General features: G+C 37.7%; 2 protein-coding genes across 4 annotated transcripts; one reads left to right on the top strand and one right to left on the bottom strand.

Moving 5' to 3' along the window:
• Positions 1-77: 77 nt before the first annotated feature.
• On the bottom strand, positions 78-1,956 carry sf3b6 (splicing factor 3b, subunit 6). Its single transcript, XM_008398198.2, has 4 exons — positions 1,822-1,956; positions 1,015-1,133; positions 614-752; positions 78-480 (listed from the first exon to the last, which is right to left on the bottom strand). The coding sequence occupies exons 1-4, from the start codon at positions 1,849-1,851 to the stop codon at positions 391-393; spliced, it is 378 nt and encodes a 125-aa protein (XP_008396420.1). The 5' UTR covers positions 1,852-1,956; the 3' UTR covers positions 78-390.
• A 2,511-nt stretch (positions 1,957-4,467) lies between these two features.
• tdrd6a (tudor domain containing 6a) lies at positions 4,468-20,293 on the top strand. Of its 3 annotated transcripts, none has more exons than XM_008398200.1 (19): positions 4,468-4,749; positions 8,006-13,635; positions 13,822-13,889; positions 13,993-14,052; positions 14,144-14,189; positions 14,534-14,601; positions 15,554-15,626; positions 15,729-15,796; positions 16,320-16,371; positions 16,482-16,564; positions 16,667-16,729; positions 17,162-17,180; positions 17,832-17,911; positions 17,989-18,028; positions 18,139-18,170; positions 18,256-18,319; positions 18,428-18,489; positions 18,793-18,847; positions 19,773-20,293. In XM_008398200.1, the coding sequence occupies exons 2-19, from the start codon at positions 8,082-8,084 to the stop codon at positions 19,859-19,861; spliced, it is 6,576 nt and encodes a 2,191-aa protein (XP_008396422.1). In that variant the 5' UTR covers positions 4,468-4,749; positions 8,006-8,081; the 3' UTR covers positions 19,862-20,293. The 3 variants fall into 3 exon arrangements, with proteins under 3 accessions (XP_008396422.1, XP_008396423.1, XP_008396421.1); XM_008398201.1 differs by having other exon boundaries at positions 4,468-4,816; positions 15,572-15,626; XM_008398199.1 differs by having other exon boundaries at positions 4,468-4,816.
• The last annotated feature ends 58 nt before the right edge of the window (positions 20,294-20,351 follow it).

The following is a 20,351-nucleotide window of genomic DNA, read 5'->3' as shown; positions in this document are numbered from 1 at the left end:
GATCTCACAGGCTTACTSGGAGGGCAACACTTTTACATAATTATATGAAGAATGTGAGGAAAAGAAGGGAAACAGGCTTTTAGAAAAAGAAGCATTTATTTTACAGAAAGGTTTTAACTCTACATGAGCGGTTCATGTTGACTCCAGCTTACTGTTCAGAGAGATGACTAAAAAGATCAGAACCATTTCTGCTGAACTGGATGGATCAAAATAAAACAGTGAAATAGAAACTATCTGGCTTCGATTTAAAGCAAGAGAAATAAAAGAAAAMGTGTAAAACGGTATTATCCACAATTGTAATCACAAGCATAAACCAATCAAGAGGGGAAATAATTGTTTTTTTGTTTTTACAAAGAATGAAAACTGAAAGATGGGAGGGCCTTGGAGACGCTACTTCGGAGGGTCTGTGTTGATGCCATATTTCTCTTTTAAGAGCTTCAGTTGTTCCTCTTTCTTCTTCGTGTCCATTTTCTGGAACGCCTGCAAAAACAATAACATGGAAATCCAAATTTAACTGGAAGCAATGCGACGGATTAACCCTTTCCCGCACAAAGTGAACATTATTTGGCGTTGCTTGGGGACCAGACTGGAAGCTTGTGCCGTCGAGACGTACTCTGTTTGCATTGTAGTAGAGAACCACGAGGTAACGGTTGCAGACGTTGAAGCCCGACAGGTGGTCGCAGGCATTCTTGGCATCGAAGATGTCTTCGTACACGACATAAGCTGTTCCTCTGGTTTCAGGTGTGTTCCCTCTGAGAGGAGAAACAAACACAGTGAGCACCAGACCAACCTGTGCAGTTTAATTATATAAAGCAAGACGTAACATATGCMGAGGACGTCCTGGATTAAATAAATGATGTTCTTTGTATAACAATAAAACAGCAAAAGCAAAAGTCTCGCAAGTAAAGCACGTGGGTGATTTTTACCGTCAACGTAGGAAAACATTCCATCTCTAGAAAAAACATTAACAAAGTTCAACATATTCCCCAAAAAAGTGTCTGAAACTGAGCTCACGTTCGGATTTGTCGTATTGGTCCGTATTTCCCAAAGATATCATACATCTCCTCAGCTGTAATCTTGTAAGGAAGATTCCTGACATACAGGATTCTGTTCACCTCAGGAGGTAATCGGATCTGCAATGAGAAAAAAAAAATCACCAATCACAGAGAAAGAAACAACGTTTAGACATCTCAGAGATTGTTTACAGCTTCTCAGGCCTGTACAAAGTAAACACAAATGCATCCCAAACAATTTATTTGTACACTTTAAAATACTAGCAAAGAAACCAGTTTAAGTAAAATTGTAGCTCAAAAAGATTATTATAAGATTTTTTACTTGTAGCTACCTGATTATTTCGTATTTTTCAGGAACATTTAACGTTTTAAGGACTTGGTACCAACTTTGAGCAGCTCTGTTTCAAACTCTTAACATATTTAWAATTGATAGACTTTTGCCAAAATATTTCAAGCTTCTGAAATGTTTATTAGTAAAAACACACAATATTAAACATCTTTATACGTAAACACCCATATGCTAATAATTAGCATCCATGTCCGACAGCATTTTTCGCCTCATATACAATTAGGAAAATACCTCATTGTAGTGTGTAGGTCTCACACACTAATAAAGTATTACAGAATTCAACGTCAGTGCAACAAATATAGAAATCAACACTGTAATAGCTTTAAATACAATAACAGAAGCTCTTCTCCGGTGCTCTGGTTAGCGTGCTAACGGCTAACCGTGTGCTAACAACGAACCGGATATTAACTATGCAAGTACTCAGCTAATATTTACATCAGTCGATTGGTTTTAACTTACGTTAGCGCGTTTCGCTGCTTGCATAGCCATGGTGGCAGGTTAATTTGAACAAAATACGTAGATAAATAACAAGCACGCAGTGTTCTGTGTGCTTCCTGTCGTAGTTAAAATGGCAACAGTCGCTGGTTTGTGACAAACTTCCGGATACAAACTTAGAGGCAAACAACGTAGTGCTGCCCCCTGTGGAGCTGAAATGAATATACAGAATTCATAACACAAAGACTGTTGCTCGAGACCACCTTTTAGGACATGCTATGTTGTCGAAACAGTTAAGTTTACACTCATTCTGACTGTGTATCGTAAAATATATGCAGATATGTAAGTTAGTGACCATTATAGTATATTATTGTCCTAATGTAGTAATCCTAAATATGTTTTTCTCATCTTACTCTGTMCCTATAGATGGGAGAGTCGAGAGATGTTAAATTCCTAAAAAAAAACAACAACAACAACAATAAAAACGAGCCACTGATTGAAACAAGTCATTAAATAAATCGTTAAACATGACGTTTATTTATTTGTTTTGTTGTGTAAWTAATACATTGCTTAAATATTTCAATATTTATGTAAAAGTATATTTATATTTTATTTATTTACTTGCAGGTGTATATAATGAATTTATGTATATGTTAATTAAGATACGACACATAAAATACTTACTTYCCTACTTGTTACTTTTAGCCTTCAACATACACAATTCTAAATATAAAAATGACATATTTGTATCCAATTTTAAATTCTATAATAATAATAATAATAATAATAATAATAATAATAATAATAATAATAATAATAATAATAATAATAATAATAATAATAATAATAATAACAACATGTCCTGGTCATTTTCTACTTTTGCATTACCGTATCTTTTGCAGTTTCGGGCTTTTCGAACAACCAAACAAAAAGAAAACAACGCAGCAGTATAGCTGTGTTATGTCCAAAAATGTCCACTAGGTGTCTCTATATGTCATCAGCTTCACAAGCCATTACCTGGCCTTGAAAGGCTGCTTAGTACTCTGACCTCTGAATTAAAGTAATAAAACTGACACAAATGGCGAAGTAGCCGAGGAATAAATAATCATAATTTTGTTTGTATTAATAACAGAGAAGGAGCACGATAAAATAGGGCACAAAATGCAGAAGTAGTACTTGATATGATATTTGTTTCCAACACTTTGACAAATATTAGCTTATAGAAATTATCGAAGCACTCTATAGACTATAATAGACAGTGACAGCTAACCTAGCTAAAGATAAGCTATGACAAAAAAATGAATAAAACTCCTAATATTACTGTTAGAAAACTAACAGGAATACTTATAAAAATACTGTATGATTGTGATAAGATGTGGAAATATCAAAGACCTTTGCATAATAGGTGTAGAAAAACAAAACGAAACGTCAGTCAATGGAATAGTACATGCACATAATACTTTAACCCAATATAAAAGGGCACAATCAATAGTAAGGAAAACAATAAGAAATCAAAGATGCAAATTTTGGAGGTAGTACTGCAATAGAAGGAATTATGCATTGCCAGTGTTAAATATTGGTGACAGTAACCATTCACGAAGAAGCTAAACKTTTGGTTTTAGCATTTAATAAAATACACAGCTGATGAGGGAATATATTATAGAWACACAATACTGTCACTGCATCTCAGTATTTGAAAAAAACAAAACAAAACAGGAGATCCTTTAGCTCTGCCTCTAAACACATTTAAAGTGAAAAGAAATATTAATAATGCTTGTCAGACGGCACCTGGGAAAGATGATTTAGGCTATAAAATGTCACCAGATATGCTAGATAAAACAAATCATATTAAAATGGTGTAGCATGATTTGGGGAAAAGGGTAAACTTCCATCAGTATGAAAACAAGCTATAATTGTTCCAACCAGTGAAAGACAGCATTTTGTTACCTTAAGGAAGGAAAACAAGATGAAATAGAAAAGAAGAAAATGTAATCACTCGACTCCAAATAGGAGATTTAGGTGTCACCGACACTACTACAACAGCCAAGCATCCAACAGGATACACACATTGTAACCAGACTTCCACAAAGATCCTTTTTCAGTCGCTATGAAAGAAAAAACAAAACTTGCGGGTTCTTGGAGGTTCAGTCAGTTAACATGTACAATAAGGTTATTTCCTTTCCAAAGACAATTAAATTGTTTTGATTAATCTAGTTTGTTGTTTTTTTTACCCCTGGCCTATATTCCAGAACCACACTCCAGTCTAGTTGGCTGCAAGACACTTAAATTAATTTTCCAGCCACCAATAAAATCAAAAGACGAAGACCTCTGAATTAATTCATGATGAAAACGGTAGAGATTCATATTTGTTCTCATATCTATCAGAAACAGAATTTTTTTTAAATGAGCGTTTGACATCTAAACATAAACTAATAAATGAAGGTAGATAAAGCTTAACAGGTTATATTTTTATTTAGTCAGTTTGTATAAAATTATTAATACTCACATTTGAACATTTGAGTATTAATGGTTTTTAAACTCACCGTTTATATATTTATTTTTTATTATTTTTGCCTAAAAATTAGACAACGTATTGTTTTATATTTTTGAACGCTATTTTATTGAACTTAATGGTATTTCCGGGTCACGCGAGGAGGAAAAAAAAAAAAAAAAGAAAAAAAAAGAGAAACGTTAGGCACGCGCTTGTGCGGGGTTTTAGGCTAGCGACCGTTAGCTAACGGCTGTGTGCAGTAAGGTTTGCTCATTAAACTAAATTCCTCTGGGAACAGCTAAACTTCTCACGGAGAACACAAAACATAGCAAGAGAAAAGCATCGTGATTGGACCGACTTTTAAAGCAGTAGAAAGTCCGGAAAGTTTCGACGCTGTTAACGTCTGCGCGGCTGCTCGTGGATCTGCTGGGCGGAGGTGAAAACGCTTAGGCGGCTTGTTGGTGAGCTACCGTCACTTCAGGTGTTAAGAGGATTGGACAGGTTCGCCAAAAATAAAATAAAAAAACGGTGAGAGTTTACATATTGGAGCAGATAATTTTCGATTAATTATGGCTAAGGCTTTGTGTGACAACTGGAAGACCGTTAATAATTAAGCGAACAACATGACCTGTTATGTTAACGGCCGTTTTATTTAGTAACTTAGCCAAGTTGCTACTGAAAGTAAAATTAGCTAACTGCATCGCATATGGCGTTTTTCTGGCAAAAGGATAACGTATTTGGTTGATCTCGCATTGATTGTTAGGAAAAACACAACGTTTTTATTTTTATTTTTTCACAGTTATCTGTTCGAAGCTCCAATCATATATTTGCATGGTAAACTAATCTTGCTGTGGTCGGTAGTAATGAACATGTGTCGGTGTTCTGTTGGTTTGGTATATCCTGTCAGAATAGCATACCGGAAGTCCTCAATGCTATGCTCAAAGTAGCGTAACAGGGGTTATTAAGTTTTGATAGGTATTACACTGAGTTATCTTATTCCTTCAAATACAATTATTTCAGTGTATCTCACTGAAACAAAAATAATGATGAACAACAAATAAATGTTAGTGTTTATAATTTGAGTTATGAATCGTGTTTTATTTTTTGTGCTGCGCATGCTCATTAAAAGAGTGTCATATTTCTTGAGTATAGTGAATCGTCGTAACACTGATCCAGTGAACGAAGGGAAACGAAGGTCGACCAAGATGGCGATGAAACCAGACATATTAACATGAGAGCCATAACTGTCTGAACAGCTAATTCAAGAAATGATCATTATCAACAACTATCACAAAATATTACACTCATTTGCATTCTATTGGGAGGAGACTTAAATGACAATTAGAACTTGAAAAAAACTTGCCCAAAAGAAAAAAATGATGGAGAGAATCCCAAATGACACCTTAAATGAAATTATGAGATTATTGATGAAAACCGTTGTATCTGAAGAAATCTCAAAGGAGCTTTCAACACCACAACTAATTTTATGAGCATTATGAGGACAAAGCTTGGGGAGCATTTGTGAGGTGCTCCAAATACTTCTTTAAATTGGAGAAGAGAAATTTTGTGCAATCATTTATTGGTTATCTTAAGATTAACAATGTGATTTTTGAATATCTGTATATCATTTCGAAGTATATCTCAAATTTTTATGAAACTTAATATTTGGCAGATTTAGAAAATGAAGACGGAACGTACATACACATTTCTACGATGACACAAACAAAACTGATCTTGACTTCAAGAGAACTTATGATTGATAAATTAATTTAAAAGAAGTTTAACATTCTATTTGCTCTTTTAAGGATAATAAATTCTCTATTAACGATGGCGTGAATTGTGAATTCTATTTTTTTAAATGGTAAAGAACTGACCCCATGTTTAAATAGCATGTTAAAAGAGTAGATACTGAGAGGTGAATTACTCCCAATGATTGATTAAATTGATCCCAAAACCTCTCTAACATTGAGTATTGAAAATGTGTAGAAAAAATGTTCTAAACCCTCACACTAAAATATTTGCAAATATCTTTCTAAACAACTAAAATTAGAATTAAAGGATATTGGTGAAGAGCAATTATGATTTTTGCCTGGAAGAAGCATAAGCAACCATAGTTGACTAATTTTGATTGATAACAGTTTGTACTTGATGGCTGCTACATTTTGTTTACTGATTTCAATAAAGCGTTTGATTCATAAGTCTCAAATTTATGTTAAGGAATATTATGTCTTTTGGATTTGGAGATTATTTCTTATAGACTTCTAATACCTTTATCAGAGCTGCAATAACTCAGTCAATTATCACACATGACAACTAAACTATTTAGTCAGGAAATTAGATAAGGTTGTCCTTGTAATATTTCTTCAGGTCACACAAGTTATTCTTGTACTTACTTAAAAAAGGGTTGGAAATACTATAATGTACGGTGAAGTAGATGTCACTAAAAAGATATGTTACAATATATTTAAGAGAACTTATCTACAAAAGATTACCTTTATTTATATAATGTTTCTGGTCTTCTATTTTTGGAGAAGTTAGCTAAGGGCAGATTTGCTTAAATGGAAGAAAAAAGTTAGAGGTTACCTATCAAATTGTGTATAATATATACTCCACAAAAAATGCCACTGGAAAAATGTAGACTTTATCGACTATTATACATTCTGTGAACTAGACATGGAAAGAGTTTCTCATTATATTGTCAATGTAAATATACAATTACATTTTGAAGAGATGTACAAATTATAAGACAGAAAACTACAGAGAGAAAGATGTTATACTATGCTTTGATAAGGGCATGGATAAAGACTTCATCTTCACCCAACTTCTTCTATGTGTGGTAACATTTCACATTTAGAAGAAGAAATGGTCAACCACCTGCAAGAACTCAACATATAAATCTCCACAGCCAAGGTACTTGACTACAAAAGGCAATGGAAAGCATTTGTTCTCGCCAAGATTAATGGGAATTTAATGTTTAATTTCTGTATTGATCCGATTTTGTTTTTCTCAGAATTCTTTTTTTATTCTTGAACAACGTTCCCTTTGTACTCATTGTACCCCCTGGCATTCAAATGTTGTAGATTTTTTTTAATGAAAACAAATTATTTAAAAAGGGTGGGGGAGAAGTGAACAAGGGTTAGTTCTCTCTGCTGTGGTCTTTCAGATAAAATTAAACTTTAAAAGTTGAGTTTGAAATTGAATTGACCAGATGGCTGGTCAGCAGTTGTCAGCGCCTCTCCCCACACAAGAATGGCAGTATCTAAAAATGGACAGTGAACTTGTCTAATCAGAGAAGCACCAATCAGGCATTTAAAGGAGGACAATGACTGCTCTATTGGTAGTAATTTTGGATAGTAATTAATTTTCTTCTCATGAATAAAAAATATATAAAATGGAATTAAATGTTAAAAGTTAGATATTACCCTTTTAGATTGATCTAAACTATTTCTAATTCTCATATAAGTGAATTGTTTTTGACAGGAAAATCTCCAATTCTTTTATGAGAAGGAGCAGGACTTTTAATGTTAAGCCAGATACTTGTGAGTAAATCATCTTTGAGGTTAACATTCCCTTATCAAATCTAATCTGTTTTTGGCAGTCATGAGATATGGTAGATGGTAGATATAAATTCCAGATTAGCCCTTGACCCATATGTAAAGATCCTGATTCAGTCTTGGTTTTGTCACCATGTGTTATTTTTTTGTTTTTTTTCCACAGGTAATATTCAGTACCTGCACACCAGCACTGAGAAGGTGGCAAGTCATGAGCAGCTGCTGTCCAGGAAACTGCAACAATGTCTGCAATCCCTGGACTTCCTGCAAGAGGATCAGATGTAACAGTACTTGTAACCAGAGTTCACTTGCATCCCTTATGTGAGCTGGTGGCGTTCTGGGGAAAGTTTAGTCAGCAGAGATCAACAGATTATGAGATTCTGGCTGATGAAATTCAGTCTCATGGAACCCTATTTAAAGACCTGGAGGGAAATCCTGGTGACCAGTGCTTAGTTCACATTGATACTACTTGGTACCGAGCACGCATTGTGTCCAGAAATGGCACCAAATATAGTGTCTTCCTCATTGACAGAGGAATGACATACACTGGCACCACAAGCAAGCTAGCATGGGGTAAAAAAGAACATTTTCTTTTGCCCCCTGAAGTGGAGTTATGTGTACTAGCAAATGTGTTACCACTTTCATCTGAGAATAGATGGTCTCCAGTGGCTCTTGAGTTTCTAAAATCTTTCACTGGAAAGTTAGTGGACGCACATGTGCAAGATGTGCTGGTGCCAGACAGAATGATTCTCCTGAACATCCCTTGCATATCCAAGCAAATGTATGAGATGGGATTTGCAAAAAAGTTGTCTCCAGCAACCTTCCAGGACTTTCTCCACATGTCACTGAAATCGATCAGTGGAGCTGAAGCATTGACAGAGGTGCAGCAGCTCTATTTGGGATCGGGTGAGCGACTCCAGAAACAGGAACTATTCATGTACCCAGAGTTGCCAGGAGGAACTGTGGAGACTGTCATTGTAACAGAAGTGACAAATCCTCAACAGATTTTTTGTCAGTTGAAAGTTTTCTCTCACGAATTAAAGAAACTAACTGAGAAGGTTACGCAGAGCTGCGAGGGCAAAGTGTCCAGTTGCATGATATGTCCAGACATGATTGGGTATCCATGTGCAGCAAGAGGAAGGGACGGTAGGTGGTACCGCTCTGTCATACAACAGGTGTTCCCAACAAATAAAGTGGTGGAGGTGTTAAATGTAGATTATGGAACAAAACAGTTTGTCCAGGTGGAAAATGTGAAACGACTTGCTGCAGAGTTTACCAGGATGCCAGTTGTCACTTACGTTTGCTCCCTCCATGGTATCCTTGACAAAAAGGTAGGATGGACAACAAGTGAAATTGACTTCCTCAAGTCACTCCTGCTTCACAAGACTGTGATAGCCAAGGTTGAATACCGAAGCATCTCCGACCAAGTTTACTATGTTACACTCTATGGTGATGACAACATTAACATGAACAGCTTGTTTGTTTCCAAAGAAAACTGTTTCCCGAAGTATGAGAAAACACTTGGAGATTATGCCCTGCCAAGTGGAGTTTATACACAGCAGCATCCGGCCCAACCAGAAAGAAAGATCCTACCTTCCCAACAGAGTGTGGAAGAGATTCCTGCTGAAGACCTCGTCATAAACTCCTCACATTTGGCAGTTGTTCATCACGTATCTTCCCCATCAGAGTTTTGGATCCAAACCGAAAATTACAGAAAAGACCTGGAGGAAATGTTGGACGCAATGTACCATCTGTACCAAGATTCAGCGAATACGCACATGCTTATAAATCCATCTGTTGGGCTCTACTGTGCTGCACAGGCGCAAGATGGTGAATTCTACAGAGCAACTGTGACAGAAGTTGGTGAGACGCAAATCAAGGTGTTCTTTGTTGATTATGGCAACACTGAAGTGATTGATAGGAGTAAGATCAGGACCCTCCCTGCTGAGTTCAGAAAGATGCCTCAGCTGGGTCTGAAATGTTCCCTGGCTGGTGTGAGACCAAAAGATGGGAGATGGAGTCAAAATGCTTTGGAATATTTCATCAAGACAGTCACAGATAAAGAACTTGATGTGCATGTCAAAGGAAGATATAGTGACAGCTATGTTGTCCAACTGATGAATCCGGAAGCACAGACAGAACAAGATGTTAATACACAAATGTGCACAAATGGCTTCGCTGAAAGAACCGAAATTCCAAGAGAACCCACAGTTAAAGGTGCAATGAAGCCTTCCGTTGTATCTTCAGCACCATTTATTGATGGAGCACTGCCACAGGTCTGTAAAGACATTGGAATCTCTTTCAGACCTACATTTGGTCTTCTAAGCAATGAGAGAAAAATCAGTACCTTTAAGGAACAAATGTTTCCCATTGGAAGTGTCCTTGATGTCAATGTCTCTTGCATTGAAAGCCCAAATGACTTCTGGTGTCAACTGGTTCAGAATGCCGGATCTTTGAGATTGCTTATGCATGACATCCAGGCCTATTATGCAAACAGTGAGTTTGAGCCTAATATAGATGCTGCGTGTGTAGCTTGTCATCCTGAGAATGGAATGTGGTACAGAGCTCTAGTCATTCGCAAACATGAAACCCCTCAAGTTGATGTGTTGTTTGTGGACTATGGACAGACTAAGACTGTCTCCCTCTTTGACTTGAGAAAGATAAGTCCAGAATTTCTAGCTCTCCATGGTCAAGCGTTTCGATGTAGCCTGTTGAACCTCATCAGTTCTACATCGGCCATTAACGAATGGAACTACAAAGCAAAAGAAAGGTTCCAAAACTTTGTTGAAAACGCTGCTTCCAACTTTATCATTTTGAAGTGCACCATTTATGCTGTCATGCACTCCGAACAGATGGTTCTTCACAACATTGTGGATCTAGAGACTCCGTTCGAGAGCATCTGCAACACTTTGGCCAGTCTCATCACAAACATTCCTCCCAAGAAAACCTCTGGGCAGTCTTTTCGTCTGGACACATACTACTACTCAACGCACAATATCAAAACTGGCACAGAGGAGCAAGTCACTGTGGCATTCGTGAACAGTGTCAGCGATTTCTACTGCCATCTTGACAAGAATGCTGACGTGATGAAAGATCTTACAATGAGGGTGAACACTCTCTGCCAGCAGCTTGAGAGGGTAAAAGTTCCAGCAGTCTTTGGAACCTTGTGCTTTGCAAGATATACTGATGGGCAGTGGTACAGGGCTCAAATAAAAGCTACAAGACCAAAACTACTGGTTCACTTTGTGGATTATGGCGAGACTCTTCAGGTGGACAAGTCTGACCTGCTCCCTGTCCCCAAAGAGGCAAATGACATCATGTCTGTGCCTGTGCAAGCAGTTGTGTGTGCTCTCTCTGATGTTCCTACTGATGTTCCTAGTGAGGTAAACGAATGGTTTGAGAAAACGGCAACAGAATGCCAATTCCGTGCATTGATAGTGGCTAGGGAAGCTGATGGCAAATTACTGGTAGAGCTGTACCATGGGAATACCCAGATTAATGCAAAAATAAAGAAAACATTTCAGATTGAGAAGCAAGAAGAGCAAGTTGTCTGCCAGAGTTGGAAACCACATCAGGTTCCAGCAACTCATGCACCAAAGACGGAAAGGACTTTTTCAAACCGAGCCATGGACGGTAAAGATAACGAGCAAGCCTCTAAAAAGAGCAATTTCTCTACCCCAAAAGCTCCATGTCAAGCAAAGCTCGATGGTAAATCCATGGATGAGAATCTGAGGTCTGCAGTGAAATCCACAACTCAGAAGCACAGACCAGCCCCTCGAGAGCTATACAAACCTCCGTCTCAAAGGCAGCCAAACAGAACATTGACTAATGATGGTTCTGAGGAAGCTAGTGGTCAGTTAAGACCCAGAAAAGTGAGTCCCCCCCCTAAAACTGAAAGGTTCATTTCAGAATCATCTGGCACAGAATCCCAGGAGGAAACCCCATCTGAAAAACTCCCAAAACTCATAGACCTCCCATCGAAATGTATCATACCTGGCACAGCAGTGGATGTTTATGTCTCACATTGTGACAGCCCGTTAAGCCTCTTTGTGCAACATGTCAGTGAAGAGGATGACCTATTCTCTCTGGTGGAGATGTTGAATAATCCAGATTCAACATCAAAAGCAAGCCCCATCAAAGATGTGCACCCAGGTGACCTCGTCAAAGCAGAGTTTACAGATGATTCATCCTGGTACAGAGCGGTTGTGAAAGAAACTCTTGAAAACGCAAGGGCTCTTGTTGAGTTTATAGACTTTGGAAACACAGCAGTGATGCCAATTACTAAAATGGAACAACTCCCCAAATCTCTTTTGCTGTTTCCAGTTTACAGTACACACTGCATGCTAAATGATGCTGTTGTTCTTGGAGAAGAGAAAGTGTTTGAACCTCATGTGGTGTCTGCCTTTAAAGAGGACATTGGCAGATGTGGAGACAAGGTGCTCAAGTGTCAGTTCATCAAGCAGGTGGGATCTGTGTGGGAGGTTTCTCTGAAAGATGGCGGCCTGGATATTTTGTGCAAAGTGTCTACAGAGGGGAGTGATTTTAACCCAGAAAAACTAGTGAATGAGCAGCAGGTGCAGCATTTTGATGAAAGAAAAGTGGAAGAAGTCTCTGAGAAACCACTGCCGCCCTGCAGTCTTGGCTATCCTCACCAAAAAGAGATTCAAGAGGGGCAGCAGCTAGAAGTCTACGTCGCAACCATCAATGAAGATCAGACGTTTTGGTGTCAGTCTGCCGATTCACAGGAGCTCTGTATGATAACATCAGCTGTTTCAGAAGTTGAGCATGCAGCAGATCAAAACATTAATCCAGATGCCCTTTACCTCGGAATGCCATGTGTTGCACTGTTTGCTGACGATCAACTTTGGTATCGCGCGGAAGTTGTTGATAAAAATGGCAGTGAGCTTTCTGTCCTTTTTGTGGACTATGGAAACAATTCACAGGTAAACATCACCGATATCAGAGTGGTACCACCTGCCTTACTGGAAGTTCCACCCCAAGCATTTCTGTGTGAGCTTGAAGGCTTCAACGCTTCCCACGGATCTTGGAGAGACGGAGCAGCAGATGAGTTGTCCTCACTTACAGCAGACAAGTTGTTACAGCTCACCGTCACCAGAGTAACGAGGACAGAAGGAAAACTGAAGTACGTGGTAGAGTTGGAGTGTGAAGGCCAGGTGATAAACGAAGCAATGAATACCTCCTGGAGCTACTTCGAAACAGAAGACATGCCTGATTCGGATGGATCAGCTACTCCACACCAGCTTGACTCAATCAACACTCTGCAGGATCTTCTTCATGATGTTGCTAGTTATTCCACTTGTACAGTGTCTCAGGAAGAGGAACATATTGCAGAGGAGCTCAACTTCCTTCCAATTGAAAACAGGGTCTTAAAGTTGGCCAGTAGTCCAAAGCAGAGTGATTGTGCCGAAGACTCCAATAATGAGACGGTTGTTAAGTTTGGACAGGATGAGCAGGAGTCCAGTGAAGGGATAATCATGGTCCCTGCTGCCATGACACCTCCTGAAGATATTTTCCCCTCTGATAGTGTTGTAAAGGAACCCTTGCAACTTTCAGCAGACCTTTTAGATGAAAAGGACATTTCATGCTTGAGCGAAAACATGATTGTGGTCACTGGCCAAGATCCAGAGGAGGAAAATACTTCAGTGCTTCATGCTGGAGAGCCAAATGATGATGGTTCTTCTCCAAGGGACAGTGCTTCAGGGACCACAGATGAGCTGGAGATTGGAACTGGTGACAAGGAGACGCTTGGTACTTACGAGATGGACACTGTAAATGGTAAGCTACAACTCGGCTTTTTTCTGCCATGTAATTGCCACACCTCTATCTCCTGAACATTAAAAAGTTACAAATCCAATTTAGTCATTTTGCTAACCAAAAAACACATTTTTTTATTATTTTGGTTTTTAAAGGGAAAATTTCTTGCATTTCTTCTTTTCCCTATTTTATCTCTTCCTCTTAAAGCTCCAGCTACGGTAGCAGAAGAAAGAAATGTTGCTGACTTAATGACCTTTACATCAGAAGAAACAATGGTAAATGTAGATTATATTGCGGTCACAGTGAATGAACCTGATGAAAGTTATCATTGTGTGATGGGAGAAATTTAAGATGAAATCTAACTATTTTTCTGTAAAGGATCTGCAAGATGATGTTTTGAAAGAGACGACGGATACAGAATTGGATTCCTCAAAACAGGTATGTCAGATGGATGTAGAAGTCCGCTGTGATTTGGAGTGACCTCAGGTTCCCCCACTGTCAGTTTTCATTTATTTTTCTGCCTTATTAGACTGAACCAGCGCTTTCCTCAACTACAATTCAAGAGCAGTTGTGTGGTGAGTAACTGTTTTAAGTTTATCATGCAATACAGAGGTGCTAGCTTCTTTGAAAATTGCTTTTTCTACAGGGTACCTGTGAATCCCATAAAATGTCCTAAGATTTAGATTAAGCCCTTAATATAAAATGAAAGTCTTAAAATGTTTTTAATAAAAAAAAAAAACACAAAAAAGTTGATCTTAAATACATTAAAGACGGGTCTTAAATTTGGTTGTGAGAGGACTCTTTAATCTTGTATATTCTATGTAGTTATTTTTTGTCATGGGGCATTTCTCTCTGTCAAATCATAATGAAGATGAAGACGTGTTTCTGAGTCATCTAAAGGAATGTGTGATTGTCACAGAGCAGGAAACCAAGACTGGAGAAGGCACCCTACACGAGGAGGAGACATGCGTTTCTACAAATGTGCAGGTACGTTACAGAAGTGAGGAAGATGATCTGTTTGACTATTAATGAATTATAGTTCTAGTCAGACATCAGTAGATAGGATTTGGATAATGGAAGTCGTAATAATTTGGGCTTCTTTTATAAGTGCTTTGGTGCTTAGATCTTTATGTTTTGCTGCTTTTTTTAATTGTGTGTGTGTGTGTGTGTGTGTATGTACAGAGTCCGTGTTAAACATACAGGCTCAAACCCACCACCATTTTATTAAATGTCAATGACATCTTAAAAGTTTATGGCTGAATATTTTTATTTATCCTTAACAGAGCTGGTTCATTTGAGCCATTTTTCTGACAAGCCAACTTTTAACTATAGTCTGAACAAGCTTGAAATTGAACCAAGAAGCTTAATGAAATCTACCATCAAGCTTCACTTGTTTTGGACTGTTTTCCTGTTAAATCATCCAGCCATGTTTCAATTTCAACCATCGAGCTGCTGCATTACACCAATGCCTAGCCCACAGAATGATTCTGCCACCACCATGCTTGATAGTTGACACAAACATCTGGAGTTAAAAAGCCTCCATCTTGATTCCTCCAACTATACCTCTTGTCATTGTGACCAAACGGTTCAATCCAGAAGGCATTTCGTTTATCCGTAGATCAACTGTGTTTAATTGAGCTCGAATGTGTTTTAATAGCAGGGGACATTTAACTGGATGTTCCTGGGAGTGTATGTATATAGTTGACCTTAGAAGTATAGTTTTAAATATTGTGTAGAAGAAAGGTGCACCTAATTCTTGATATTTAATAACATTGACTTTATTTTGACTATAGTTACACCCTGGAAACGTTGCAGTTTGTCTAAATTATTTGGAAAATCAAGATATTTCTGCTAAGCGTTTCTGAACCTCTTACAGTAACTGTAAATTACATTGTAACAAACCTACAAGGCCGCAATCTGAGTCAAATCTTCATCTCAGCCTCTGAAAATGTTTCAGAATGACTCCGCGAGCAAGGAGGCTGCTTCCACCGAGCATGTGGACGCACAGCCAGGTTTGCTAACGCCACATCAGACCATCTGTGAAGCTATTTGAGTCAGGAGTTACACACTGGTGACTGACGCAGCCACGTCTATATATCATTCTGTCTCGGCAGCCCTGCTGCAGCAATGTACCACAACCACAAGCAAAGAACAGAGCTACACGTTCCCCCCCACAGACACGGTAAACGCAGACGTCTTTCTTCACTCGCTTGGCATGTTTGTCATTTTCAGGTTGGGTCACACGCCTTAATGCAATCAGGAAGATGTGGAGGACATTTCATCACCTGCAGTTCAGTTTGAATCGACTCTAAAGATGTTGAGAGTATTTTCTAATCTTAATCTTGGCACAAAAATAAGAAAAAGTATTTTTGTACACATGGAAGAATCTCTGTATCATGTTTGAGTCCTATTATATTTTGTCCTATTCTGAATTATAAAAAGTATTTCATTTAATTCTAATTAGCAGAGCAAATTTGCTCTCTGTGTCACTGATCCTTGGCAACGTCAACAACAACATCCAAACTAAACCTGGGAGAAGAGTGTGAATATTGTTTAAGAAAACTCAAGGTTTTCACCCAGAGCTGTACATTTCCATTCAGAGTTTTAGAAATACCTCAGACTAAAAACATCCTCCAGATGTTAACATGTTATAAATGTTTGAACGTCTCTAAATCCCTGAAAGTTGAATATTGTTGCTGTTTCAGGGTGAGGATCCTCATAACTTTGCCTGCTCTTTGGAAGAAACTCATTCAGCAGGTAGAACTCTTCATCAGTTGGAAAAGGAAAGAAAAAAAAACATGTTTCCTACAGCATCTGTTATGCTGCTTGCATTATAATTTTGCTAGAAGTTTTTCTTTGGTTTGCAGATTCAGAGCAAAGTTCTGATGAAAAGATAAGTGCAACAGATTGCCAGAGCCATGCGATAGAGGAAATGACACTTTCCATCTCTGTGAGTGTCAACATCATGTGTGCAAAGAGAATTTTAACTTCAGTTCAGTGCTGACTAATCAGTGTTAAGTGGTGTAATTAACTTGTTTTGGGTTTTTTGCAGGTTTCTGAAGGAGATGTAGATCATGTTTGTGACAGAACTGAGCCAGATCAAGAGTCAGATGAGGTGAAACATTCTGCTGTTGCGCAAAATGAACAATTTACAGAGGGAGCCTTTCAAAAACATTCTAGTTTTGCTGCATTTCAGCTGCAAACGTCAATGTTTATCAGAGGAGTTTAGTGTGTGGAATGTAGCAGAAAAAGTAAAAAATGTTTCTGGGTTTTTTTTGTTGTTTTTTTTTTGTTGTTTTTGATAGATAAAAATTTGCTTCATCTGACGGCCTCATTCTTCCTATTTCGCAATAACACACTTTCCATTAGTCTGTTACCTAGAATCTATTGATAACTTTAATGTGGCAAAATGTGGAAATATTCAACAAAAATGAACATTTTTGAAGGCACCATATTTGATTGTTCATATTTAAGATATTAAATGATTTTTGTTTGATTTTCTTTCTTTTTTTTTTTGTTTTTTTTTGTTCTTGTTTTGAAACAATAGGTCCACGAAGACTCAGCGGGTGAGTAATATTTCAGGTCACCTAAGCAACATCAGATTAATCAACATTTCTTAAAAAAAGCAGCTATATTAGCGAGTTAACATTTTTGTTGACATTTTCTTTATGCACTGAAATTCATTAATGGAAGAAAATATGTGCTGCAGACATACAAATACATTCTAATTTCTATTGGAAACATTTGATTATTTCTCTCAAATATAAATCAACGTTTGCCACATTGCAACCCCATTGAATACAAAGTTTCAAATCTCTGCCTGGATATTTTTGCTTATTTTAATTGCACATTTAATTTTTCTTTAAATGTCCTGTGAGTAAATATATATTTGCCCATTTATCCATAACAGAAACTTTCAATATCTAGCTGGTTACTTTCGTAATTTTCCGTAATTTCACTCCCTGCTGCGGGGGTGAAATTACCGTAATAACCCCATATTGGCTGGAACGCGCAACATCTCCCCTTTCAGAAACCGTTGGAGTTTTTCAGATGGTGCAAAGTGTTGCGGAATTACGGTACTGCAAATTTGGCTGTCGTCGCCGCCGACACGTTCGTTAATGACCAGTTTTGCTAAGCAGCCTGGAAATGGAAGCAATTTGTTTTGAGGATAAGTTTGGAAAACGATTTGCTTCCCTCCATTCCTTCTTTCTGAACAGAAAGTGTGTCAGGCATCATTGCGGCAGTAGCAGATGTTCTCCAGCACGTTGAGGTACCGTGCACTCCCAGCCCAGACAAGGTATCGGATAGATTTCCAGTCCATTGCTTCATCTGAGTTGTGATCCCATGAGCGGCTCACATGACCCTGTCTTTCAGGACAACTCTCCACCGGAAGATGAGACCGTTCCTGTTAACGGTAATGAACTTCCTGCTTTTCTTCTTTACGTCTTAAACGTGAACGTTGAGCACATTTTTGACACCTTTCCTCATCCATTTCTCCACTTTTTCGCTGTTCTGTTTTGCCAGCTGATGGGGAGTTACAAACCTACACAGATGTGGTAATGTATATCAGGGTTTTTTTCCCTCTTAATTATGCTACGTCTTCTTTCATCTGAGTAAATCCCGTTCGTGACACCATTTCAGAGGAACGTGGACGAAGAGTTGACGTGTTCGGTCAGCGAGAGCTGTTTGGCAGACGTCTCGCAAGGTATCGGACACCTCGATCAAACTTTAACAAACGTTTGAAGCTCACACTTTATAGAGTATTTCTTCAGTTTAATAAATAAACAATGCTGACATGTGTTTTCCCCGTCAGACTCGGAGCAAGATCCTGAAACGGACTGCAAGTCTGAGGAAACGGCTCCACCGCTGAGCGAGGTAAACGGAGAAAAGATGACAGAAACGCTCAAATCTCTGTTTTACTGACGGTGTCTTTAAGTTTAATAGATCTGTTAAGGAGTTTGCTTTTTACAGAATTCCTGCTGTATCAGCCAGCTGAAGACTAGTGTAGCTAAATGTAATAGAAATATATGTCGGTGACTCTACCGGAACAGATTCAGCTAAAAATTACAGTTAGTTGAGATAATCATGTTCAAACATTTGGCTGGTTCTACAAATTAACAAGAGTTGTCTGTTGGTGTTTTTATTCACAACTGGACTTATTTTTTCTTGTTGTTCTAGGAGTTTGATGACAGTGAACTCACAGAGGAATCTCTGTCTGCTGAGGACAGTTTCGGTAAGCAGAGTTCCCTGACAGCTATTCATGTCTGTGGAAAGGAAAATTCACCAGATTTTTGTTTTTCACAAGGAAAAATAGTAACAAAGCAGAGTTACTTGACTAATGCATGATGGCGTATGAGGGCTTTTGTAGATTAAAAAAAGAAGAAGTCAAATATCCACTGAAAAATGTAAAACTTAATCTCAGAAATTTTCTAGAAAGAAAGTGGAAATTTCTGGGATTCAAAAGTTGAAAATATTTGAGTTTTTCTTTAGCAGATTTTCTACTTTTCAAACTGAAATCTTTTTATTTTAGATTTTTTTTTTTTTATAGATTTTTTGGCAGAAATTTACTCATTTGTTTTTCTCTGTAATGGCCCTGTCATGTCCTGCATACGTCACTTCACTAGAACGGTTTACCCAATACTTTACTCTTCAGTAATTTCTTAGATGGCTGCTTCTTACTTTTTCTTGTTTAAAAATATGTTGAAGTAGTAATAATGTTTCTCTACCCACCACTGGCAACAACAGTATTTAATTATTTAAAAAAGCTTCATGGAATTAAAAACTACTTCATAAGTGGAAAATACACGAATTTGTACTAATAACCATAGTTTGTTATATTTGTGTTCAGAATAGTGGTCTAATGTCAAACTACATCATTCACTGTTTTAAATGGATCATATTTCTACATGGCAAACCATTTACCAGTAGTAGAGGAATATAAATCTAACATTTTTAATTCATACAATTAATGAGTAGTTGGCAAATCTGTCCTTATGATTTGAAAAGAATGCACAATAATAAAAGCTGTTGTACAGTTTAAACTTTACTCGGCACAACTGCACGTCCTTAAAGTCCTAAATGTTCCTGCGATTTCATTTCATTTTGTTGGGAGAATCTCCTCAATCAGTTCACAATCACCATGTTTTGCTTTCTTCTAGAGGCCCAGCTGTCAAAGATAACTCACCTCTGTCTGATCGTGAAGGACGGAGCTGCTGATTATTTTCCCGAGCAGCAACCGGAGGAATAACGGCCTTCCCTTTTTTGGTTTACTTTGTGGTCTCAGATTTGAAGTTAATCAGCTACTTACGTTCTGCTCTGAATCAAATGGGTACAGATCAGTTAGCTTGTCTTGATTTCTTTTTTTATATATATATACATATTTGACTCAGCAGGATCTCCTGTTTTTCATTGTTCTGAGGGGAAAAAAAGTTTATCTGTAGGAATTTGTTCGTGTTTTTTGTGATTCTAATCGGAGCACTGTTGTTGCAGGTGAATTATTTGTAAAACTTTGAGTATTTTTTCTTGATTCTAATTATTTTGTTACACTTCTAAACTACTTAAGTAGCTGTTGGTTTGTGGAACGGAAAGGAAACAATTTCTTTATTTGTTGTGAACACATGCATGCTTTGAAACCCTTTTTATTTTTGTTTGTTGACCCAATAAATATTCCAGGTCAGTATTAATGAGTGATTTTCCATCCTTACTTCCCTGAAACCAAAGAAAAAAACACTACACTG

This window comes from Poecilia reticulata, linkage group LG21, assembly GCF_000633615.1.
Source record: "Poecilia reticulata strain Guanapo linkage group LG21, Guppy_female_1.0+MT, whole genome shotgun sequence".
Lineage (NCBI taxonomy): Eukaryota > Metazoa > Chordata > Actinopteri > Cyprinodontiformes > Poeciliidae > Poecilia > Poecilia reticulata.
Note: the sequence above shows the minus strand (reverse complement) of the source record. Positions and strands in the feature narration are given on the sequence as shown.

What these genes read in the sequence shown, in the direction of transcription:
- sf3b6 (XM_008398198.2), bottom strand. Translation starts at nt 1,851, where the DNA reads ATGGCTATGCAAGCAGCGAAACGCGCTAAC. An exon ending in CCAATACGACAAATCCGAAC is followed by an intron (nt 753 to 1,014) that starts GTGAGCTCAGTT and finishes TTCTCCTCTCAG; the next exon opens with AGGGAACACACCTGAAACCA. An exon ending in TCTACTACAATGCAAACAGA is followed by an intron (nt 481 to 613) that starts GTACGTCTCGAC and finishes TTGTTTTTGCAG; the next exon opens with GCGTTCCAGAAAATGGACAC.
- tdrd6a (XM_008398200.1), top strand. Translation starts at nt 8,082, where the DNA reads ATGTCTGCAATCCCTGGACTTCCTGCAAGAGGATCAGATGTAACAGTA. An exon ending in CGTTCCCCCCCACAGACACG is followed by an intron (nt 15,797 to 16,319) that starts GTAAACGCAGAC and finishes TTGCTGTTTCAG; the next exon opens with GGTGAGGATCCTCATAACTT. An exon ending in GCACTCCCAGCCCAGACAAG is followed by an intron (nt 17,912 to 17,988) that starts GTATCGGATAGA and finishes CCTGTCTTTCAG; the next exon opens with GACAACTCTCCACCGGAAGA.